The sequence below is a fragment of the Mustela lutreola genome, chromosome X, assembly GCF_030435805.1.
Source record: "Mustela lutreola isolate mMusLut2 chromosome X, mMusLut2.pri, whole genome shotgun sequence".
NCBI lineage: Eukaryota > Metazoa > Chordata > Mammalia > Carnivora > Mustelidae > Mustela > Mustela lutreola.
Window position 1 is genome coordinate 120,958,157 of NC_081308.1, and position 9,168 is coordinate 120,967,324.

A 9,168-nucleotide genomic window follows, 5' to 3' on the forward strand; every position below is an offset into this window, starting at 1 on the left:
ATTTTCACATTTTTTCTCCTAGTCCATGGGTTGTCTCTTCACCTTCTTGATGGTGTCCTTTGAAGCAAAAGAGGTGCTTTTGGCTAAGTCCAATTTATCTATTTTTTTCCTTTGTGTTTATGCTTTTGGTGTCATAGTGTTTGTTTGTTTTTAATGCGGATGTCTTATTTTGCCTTCCTTCCATGGCAAACGCTGGCCTCAGCAATGAGGAACATCACTTGTGATGGTAGGAAGTACAGAATCTGACCAGGGGGCATAAGTTCCTTCCTAAAGGATCAACAGGCTACTAACCAAGGTGATAATCGTACTAACACACACTGTACAACGGCCGGGTGCCAAGCACCGTACTCGCTCTCAGAGCATCTTTTTTGTTGTTGTTTTGTTGTTGTTTTTAAGATTTTATTTATTTATTTGACAGAGATCACAAGTAGGCAGAGAGGCAGGCAGAGAGAGCGAGAAGAGGAAGCAGGCTCCCTGCTGAGCAGAGAGCCTGATGCGGGGCTCGATTCCAGGACCCTGGGATCATGACCTGAGTTGAAGGCAGAGGCTTTAACCCACTGAGCCACCCAGGCGCCCCTGTTGTTTTGAATCCTCGCGAGAGACCAGAGATATTGTTGTTCCCGCTTGACATCTGAAGAACTTGCGACTCAGAGTAAGTCACGTCCCCAAAGCCTATAGTTGCTGAGGAATGGAGCCAGGGTGGCAAATTCCGTCTTGATTTTCATGGGCTTGCACCGATCCCATTAGCTTCAAGCCCCCACGGCCCTCATTCCTTAAACATGCAGTAACGCTCCACATACATTTTTGAGAGCCTACTACGGAATAGGCACTGTGCTAGGTACCTAGAAGCCAGGAGGGAGACAGAGAACAGAATCACACCAATAAACGTAAATTGACCATTGGGATCAGTGTTTGAAGTAAGCCAGGGCTCTGAGAGCTGTAACAAGGGTATCTGTCCTAGTCCAGAGGAAGGCATCGCGATGGCTTCCCAGAAGCGATGCTAGGACTGAGATCTTCTGGAGGGCTTTAGATCACCTGAGGGAAGAGCTTGAGAAAGAACATTCCTAGAAAAGGGAATAGCACATTCAAAAGCCCCAAGGCAGGAAAGAAATGATATTTTTTTGCTAGGAGATTTTATCATCAGGAAATGTGCATTTTATGCACAGCGTTGGGCAAATCCCGCAAGACAAAATCTCACAAAACGAGATGGCTACCGTGTGTGTATAGCAATCTTTATCTCAGTCAATGGATGGCCATTAAAATTGGTTTAGATGTGAAACTATCAGGAACTATGATTTATTTACTCAACAGACATTGCCCAAAAGAATCCTGGCGGGGATTGAGGGAGGGAAAATAGCTGAGCTCAGAGAGATGGGCAGGTGTTGGATCAAGCAAAGCTTTGGAGGAGTTGGTACAGTTTTTCAAGAGCCGTCTGGAGGAAGCCACCAGAAGGTTATTAAGATGGGAAGCGACAACGATAGGGTTTGTGTTTGGAAAGTTGGAGGGAACATTCTATGGAGAAAACATGTAGGCGAACCGTGGGGAGCAGAGTGGAAGCAGGAGCAGGTCAGAGGCCATGGCGATGGTCTGGCAAGAAATGTCAGCAGTGTGGATGAGGAGGGTGGCCAAGGGGCGGAGGGACACAGCACAGCACCTTCCATTTGCTGGTGGGTACTCACCCAGCCCTTCCTTCACCGGGCCTGGGACCCCACCTAAGGAAGGGCTTACTTCCTGCCCCTCTCCCAAGAGGGCAGTGAGGGTTGCTTAGGCCCCCAGGTTTATGTGCCTTCTGGTTCCTCAGTGGCCCCTGCTTCCCACAGCCCTGGCTGTTCAGCTTGGCTCCCAAGGAGGTCTTTTTCTCCAGTGAGTGGGTCTGAAGAATGAAGGAGCCGTCACTAATCTGATCCTGCTTCTGCTTACTGAGGAGGGCGCCTGGCGGGGGGTTGCTCTGGTGTGCTCCTCCTGCCTGTGTTCACTGCAGGCCCCAACCCCGAGCTGGAGGATTACTGCTCCTGGGGCTCCCTGCCCCCCTCCTCACCCCAAAACAAATGAAGGGAAAGCTGGAACTTTCTTCTTTCACATGGAGACACATTTCTGTATTTGTGATAGGGAGAGAATTATTTTTAACCTGCCTTTTCTGGTGATAACAGGAATACAATCCTATCAGAGGAAATTGGAAAGTATGAGAACATAAAAGGAAGACTAACCAGGATTCATAATACTACCCTGCATTTTTGCATATTTTTCCAGTCATATATCCTTATTGTTAAATAGGTCATACACACTGAACATACTTTTGTGTATCTTGCTCTTTTCCTTTTGTGTTTTAAACATTTCCCTGTCATTAAAATCTCTCCGCACACATTTTTTAATATCTGCAAAGAAGCCTTTTTTGAAAACATATTTTAAACAACATTTTCCTATTTGTTGGACATTTGGCTTGTGTGTAACTTTTACCATTTAAGGAGTTCTGTGTTGAACATCTGTTTACAAACGTTGGTCTACGTTTTGGATGCCCTCTCCCCCACTGTAGATTTCTAGAAGGGAGATTAATGCGGGGAGTTGTGTGGAGAGGACAGGGAAGAAAATCTCTATGGGGGATAATTCTTACCACAAGGTAGCTCCCCCCAACCCCCCCCCTCCCCCCCCCCCCCCCCCCCCCCCCGCCACCCCGCCCCGGCCCCCAGTCAGGAGAAAGCTAAAAAAGATGGGCTGGTCTCTTCTACTGTGTAAAGACCTCCTGCTTCCCACTTCAGGTCTCCTTTCTCCTAGCCCTGGCTTCTAGGTATCTGTGTCAGGAATGACCTCTTCTGTAGAGACACCACTGCACTGTGGGCTTACGAGGCAGCTGGGGCTGGGATTTCAGGGGTTTCTCTCGGTCTTGTGGTGGAACAGAGAGCCCTGCGGGCCTGGGGGTCTGGCTCTTCTGTGCCCCAGCTCAGCAATCCTGAGCACTCTTTCCCCTTTAGGAGCCAGTTTCATCTAGGGAAAGAAGATAGAAGAGGCAGGAGCTGGGGTTTGACCACTTAAGAGCAGAAACCTTATTTTAAGTTAAATCTTACCAGAACCCCAATCTGTACAACAGAGGAAGGGGCAGTTGTCAGGCAAGAGGTGTGTGTAGGAGGAGTGGGAGCGGGGAGGGGGTGCTCTAGTTGGAAAACTCTGGCCTGGAGGATGGCCGTTTCACTCCCGTTTAGGCTCAGTTCCCTCCCTTCCCTAATGCCAAAGTTTAAAAAAGAGAGAGAGAGAGAGATCTTTTATCTATATTTAAATTCTGCAAATGTGCTGATTGATGAAATCTTTTTTCTTAAAGACAAGTTGGAAACCAGACAAGTGGAGCACAAAGCCACGGGTGCTCCGAGAGGGAGTGAGCAGTATATGAACCCCTCTGAAAGGGGTACCCTGGCACTTCTAAGAAGGCAGCAGCACAATGGACTCTCCGAAAGGAGCCGAGTCAGTTTCTTCCCCCATAGGCACCGCCCCCTCAGTGGGGGGAAACTGCTTGTTTTCACCCTCCCTTTCCTATAGTCACTGCAGACCAAACTTGTGTCCACAATCGCTAGCAATTTGAACCCAGAGTAACCTACAGCCAGGTATTTTACTGAGGCCCAAACACTGCGAAAGATATGAATAGTGTGGGTGGAGATGACAAGAGAGGGACGGCCCTGGGGACGTTGGAGCACCGGGCGACGGTGTGTGTGTGTGTGTGTGTGTGTGTGTGTGTGTGGCGGGGTGGGGGGGTGGTTGAAGGGGGAGTAGTGAGGGCTCCCCGCCCGGGCAGCCTGTGGGTTTGCTCCCATCCCAGCGGCGAGTGTTGCAGCACCCACCAGCCAGGAGGAGCTCGGGGTCTGTGACCCCGGAATGGAGAGTAGAGGGTGCGGAACGGAGACCTAGCCCGAACCCCGTCCCGGACGCATCTGGCTCGGGAGGAGCACCGGGTGGGGTGGAGGGCACAGCGCGGGGGTCTGTGCATCACCGCCGGTAGCCTTCCCAGCTCGAGCTGCAAAGTTATCGGGTGGGGCGCTTAGGGTTGGGGGGCGCGGGGGGGGGCGGAGACAGTGCCCCCGTCTGCGGGGGAGGGGTGGTGCTGCCTTCTCCGGGAGACCCGACCTTTCTTGGAGAGGCGTGGTGAGCTTAGTCTCCAGGATCCGCAGTGATGTGTAAAAAGCGGGCACGACCCCCGAAGCGGTAGAAAGCCTCCGCCCCTCCCCCCTGAGGCCCGCCCAGGCCCGCAGGTGAATGGCTGGCCCGCACAAAGGAAGCCGGTTGGAAATGTGGAATTCGGACCAATTTATGGGAGATTCTGTCGCCCAGAATCCCGGCAGACCTGAAGCAAAGAAACCTGTGATCAAGAGTGGCTGAGGATAAGAACCGCGCACCAGGCCAAGCTTATTGGAAAGACCGAGTTTAGTTATTCTAGGATAGCGAGGTAACAGGATTAAAGGGATTACGGAAATCACCTCAAACAGCTGAGGAGGGGGTAAAAAAACACTGGTCTATTTGTTTTCTTCCTAGGCCCCAAACAGATACACTGGGGCGGTGTGGCCGGGCACGAAACGAAAGGCCTTTTGGGGGACACGGTGGAATTCCTAAGGGTCAGGGATTGGGGGGAAGCGGGGGGGGGGGGTAGGAGTAGAAAGCGGGCTGGAGGTTTGGGATGAGAGAGAGCCTCTTCTGGAAAACAAATAGGTGGTCTGGGTTGACAAGTCAAAAAGAAAAAGCCAGTGGAGGAGTTTTAGAGATCTTTTCAAGTGTGAGGTGCACTTTTAAAAACCCAGCGTTCTAGTGTTGAACCTCCTGCCGCTCCAGCCACCACGGTTGAAATGCACTTACTTCCTGCTCGGGATCCCTGTAACCATTTATTTTTAATAGGATAATTGAGATTTCCGAAGGGTTTTCGTTTTGTAAATATTTCTGCTCGGCTCAAATGTCTTCCCGCCCCAGTGCACAAAGGTAAACGTGCCCCCTACTCTGGCCGGTTTCCGCGGCCGCCGGCAGCCACTCCCCGCCCCGCGTGGCTGCCGTGGCAGACCCTCCTTCAGCGGGCGCTGCCTGCTATCAACAAGTGCATGGCCGCGGGGTGTTCGGCTCAGCGAGCGGGTGCCGGCTCCCGCACACGCTCCCGGAAGACCAACCGCCTGCTCCTTGGAGTTTCCGTAGCAAGGATCGGGAGCTGGAGTGTTTTGGATGACCAGGACTCAGAAACCCTCTCGGATCACGCTCGCTGCCCCCACCCCTGCCCCCGCAGGACGGGACCATGGCTCTTAATACCGAGTGATGGTTCCTTCCCCGACCCCGCGGAGAGTTTCAGGCCCGCAAAATTATCAGGACTCCATTACGTTGGTTATAAAATTTATTGATCTCTCATTTAGGAATTAAGAGTAAAACCTTGGAAAACCTGAAACAAAATAGCCCCTTCCCCACCACCCAAACGAAATCCGAATACATTAGCGCGACGAAATATCAAACAGATCACGGCAGAAATCACCAACTCAACAGCCTAAATGCGGACTGGACAGAAGCTGTCCCGCGGCCAGGGGCGGCGAGGCGGGAGACACACGCACACCTGGCTATAAATTAACATTGGCCTGAGCTGCCGCGCCACTCCGCGCGGTCAGCCCCCCAAAAACCCACAAGGAAAACCGATGCAACGCGACGAGGCGAGGAGGCGTTGCCGTTCTCAGGCCAGCCTCCCCGAGAGAGCACGTTTCTCCTATTCACTCACTCCTTGGCTAACAGTAAACTAACGAGACAACATTTTCAAATGCAACAGAAAAACCCAGGAACCCAGGAGGAGGAGGAGGAGGAGGGGGGAGGGGGGGCTGCTTTTTCCTCTGCAAACATCACAGCGATTCCCAGCCTACAAAAGGGGAGGGAGGGGCAGCGGCGAGGAGTAGGCGAGCTCTAGAAAGTCCCATTTCCGCTGCTCCGGACTTCTTTTCGCTTTCGTACAAAACCCGACAGCTACAGCAAAACTTTCTGTCCTCCCCATCATCGGTACAAGGCAACAGTCCCAGGCAAGCAAAGCTAAACAACAAGGCGTCCCAACTTGGGGGTGCGGGGCGGGATGGGGGCGGAGGGGCGGCGCGCGCAGGCGGGCGCTCAGATGTGGGTCAGCGGCACCGTGCCGTTGACGGCAGTCCCGGCGCCCTGGTAGTGCTGGTGTACGCTGTGCAGGCGGCCGCCGGGCAGCGGCGAGGCGGCGTCGGCCGCGTCCCCGCCGGGTGGCAGGTACATGCTGATCATGTCGCGCAGGTCGCCGAGGCACGCGCGCTGCGAGTGCGAGGTGATGGCGGGCGGCGGCGAGCTGGGTTCGGTCTTCACCACCGTGCCCATGGGGCCCAGGCTCATGGCGGCGGCGGCGGCGGCCGCGGCGGCGGCGGTGGCGGGCTGCTGCCCGTAGGCGGCGGCCGCGGCGGCGGCGGCCGAGGGCGCCATGCCCCCGTAGCCCGAGGCGGCGGCGGCGGCGGCGGCGGCGTTCATGTAGCTCTGGGCGCCGGGCGGCATCATGGGGCTGTACTGCAGGCCGGCCATGTCGTAGCGGTGCATCTGCGGCAGCGCGGGCGGCGGCGGCGGGCTGCTCATGGTCGCGGGCTGCGCGTAGCCCAGCTGCTCCTGCACCAGCGAGTACGCGCCGTTGGCCCAGCCGTTCACGTGTGTGTACGTGTCCAGGCGCTGGCCCACGCCCACCGGGCTGCTGGCGGCGGCGGCGGCGGCGGCGGCGGCAGCGGCGGCGGCCGCGCCGGGGGGCAGCAGGCCTCCGGGCAGGGAGTACTTGTCCTTCTTGAGCAGCGTCTTGGTCTTGCGGCGCGGCCGGTACTTGTAGTCCGGGTACTCTTTCATGTGTACGGCGCGCAGTCGCTTGGCCTCGTCGATGAACGGCCGCTTCTCGGCGTCGGTCAGCAGTTTCCAGTCGGCGCCCAGGCGCTTGCTGATCTCGGAGTTGTGCATCTTGGGGTTCTCCAGGGCCATCTTGCGCCGCTGCCCGCGGGACCACACCATGAAGGCGTTCATGGGCCGCTTCACGCGGTCCTGGTCGCCGCCCCCGCCCCCGCCACTCGAGCCCCCGCCGCTGCCGCCGCCTGCGTTCGCGCCGCTGCCTGCGTTCGCGCTGCTCTTGCCTGCGCCGCCGGGGGCTGCCGGGCCGCCTGCGCCCGCCGCAGGGGTGGGTGGCCCCACGGGGTTCTTGAGCTCGGTCTCCAGCAGGCTGTACATGGCCGGGGCGGGAAGTAGGTGCGCCAGAGTGGCGGGAGGAGAAGGCGCTCCCGGGGCTGGAGCGGCCACGGTGAAAAGGCCCGGGGACTCCGTCGGAGGGGTGCTCGGGGGCCGGTGGGCCGGCGGGTCAGGCGGGAAGGGCAGGCTTGCCAAAGTGCTCCGCGCCAAGTCGGCAGGAACCCGCAGGCTACTCGCACCTGATGCGTTGTCTCGAGCTGGCCGCATTCGCAGTCTGGCCGGGCGCTCGCCGGGTCCCTTATATACCTGCTCCGATCCCCCGGGGTTGGGACTCGGTCCGCCCCTCGCCACCGGGAGGCCTCGTGATTGACAGGCTCACAGTGATGCGCCCTGGCCAATCATCACGGAGTCCCCGTGCGGCCCCAGTGGAAAAAAAAAAAAGTTCGGGGAGCCCTTTCGTTCACCCCCACGCCCCTCTTGGGCCCGGTGACGTGACGGGAGTTATTCAGGAGGCGGGAGTCCCAGAGAGCCGCTCAGAGACCACCAATTAGGGTCTCAAAAAGTTTGAAAGAACGAAACTCGAGGAAGTGACGGAGGGGGGAGGGGGCGCGCGAGCAGGATTGGGGGGTGGGGGCAGAGGGGCGCCCTCGGGGTTCAGAAAGCAACTTTGCAGCCCCCTCAGGACCGAGCGGTGCCTGATACCGGGGCCACCCTGCAAAGAAAGCATCCAGCCGTCTGCGCGGAGGTCCTCCGACCGCTTCTGCTGCCAGCGATAGGGACACAGGGCATCGCCAGTTACCCAGGCGAGCTTGGGGACTCAGGGCGCAACGGAGGCTCCGAGAAGCCCTCCCTGGAATCGACCGCTGTCCCAGCAGGACCCTCTGCCGGGACGCCGCGGGCCTGCGCGCCCAGGATGGAGCCGGGATGAGGGACGGGGGCACGGGAGACAGGCTTCAGAACCGCGGAGCGCACTGGGGTTGTGACGCTCTCCGCTGGCTTGAGTGAAGGCGAGCAGTCAGCCGCCTGCTGCCCGGGCCGGGCGGAGGCGCTCACATGCGGTGGTGCGGGGAGTGTGTGGGGGGCGGAGGGGGTGAATCGGCCTCGGCTCTCTCGCTCCAGGCCCCCGCTTAGCGGCCCCTTTTTGTCTCTGCTCTCTGGCCATTTCGGTTTTTCCAGTCCGATGCCCCTGAGGGGGAGGGTCGGGCCCCTTGGAAAATCCGTTTTCATGGCAACACGGAGCCTCTCCAAGTGAAAGAAAAGTTTCTTGGAGGTTGGGGCGGGGGGACGGTGGCCGGAGAGGAGCCGAGGCCGTCCTCGGGGCGGACCGCCGGGCCCCCTCCACTGGCCGCGCACCTGCCAGGACCACTGAGCGCTGCTCTCGCTGCGCAGCCGCGCCGCCTCCCCGGGGAGCAGGCTCTGCTAACGGATTCCGTCCTTCTCCTTTTTTGTTTTACAGCCATCCGGGCCAGAGCCTCGAGACTCGGAGCGGGACATTCACCCGCATGTCATGTTGTCTGCCAAAGACTAGTGTCTCGGGAGCCCAGGCTGCGGGTAGAGGGAACCCCGACATTCGCCTTCGCCAGCCTGAGCGTGTGGCACAGCGTTCGAAAACTCCCGGAGCCGCCCGAGGCGACTGGTGGGAAGGAGTAGCGAGCCAGGCAGAAGTTGGCAGAGAGTGAAATACGGCGTCCGCGCAGTGTGGTCCCCTTCCCCCAGCCTCGTGGAAAGATGGGGAATCAAAAGAATAGCGTAAATCCGAAGTGTGAAAAAATACAAAAACCTAGGCTTTTAGCTCCTTAGCGCTAATGCAAAAACCAGGCGATCCTGGGACACCTGCATGCTGGGAGCTCCCCCCACCCTTTCCTGCACGAATTTAAAAGTATACCGTGGTGACTTGGGAGGGAGCTGGCATAGAGCAGACCAGCCCCCTCTGGGGTGGGCAGACCGGTGACACTAGAATCCTGGCTCCCAGCCGGCATCATTTTCTGGAAATTT

The 9,168-nt window shown here is 57.5% G+C and overlaps 1 protein-coding gene across 2 annotated transcripts; it reads right to left on the reverse strand.

Moving 5' to 3' along the window:
* Positions 1-6,084: 6,084 nt before the first annotated feature.
* Positions 6,085-7,440, reverse strand: SOX3 (SRY-box transcription factor 3). Of its 2 annotated transcripts, XM_059157632.1 has the most exons (3): positions 7,149-7,215; positions 6,434-7,082; positions 6,085-6,346 (listed from the first exon to the last, which is right to left on the reverse strand). In XM_059157632.1, exons 1-3 carry the CDS (start codon positions 7,213-7,215, stop codon positions 6,103-6,105), a joined length of 960 nt encoding a protein of 319 aa, XP_059013615.1. In that variant the 3' UTR covers positions 6,085-6,102. The 2 variants fall into 2 exon arrangements, with proteins under 2 accessions (XP_059013615.1, XP_059013614.1); XM_059157631.1 differs by having other exon boundaries at positions 6,085-7,440.
* Positions 7,441-9,168: the final 1,728 nt, after the last annotated feature.

Excerpts from the sequence above, each read along its gene's own strand:
- SOX3 (XM_059157631.1), bottom strand. The coding sequence starts at position 7,440 with ATGCGGCCAGCTCGAGACAACGCATCAGGTGCGAGTAGCCTGCGGGTT.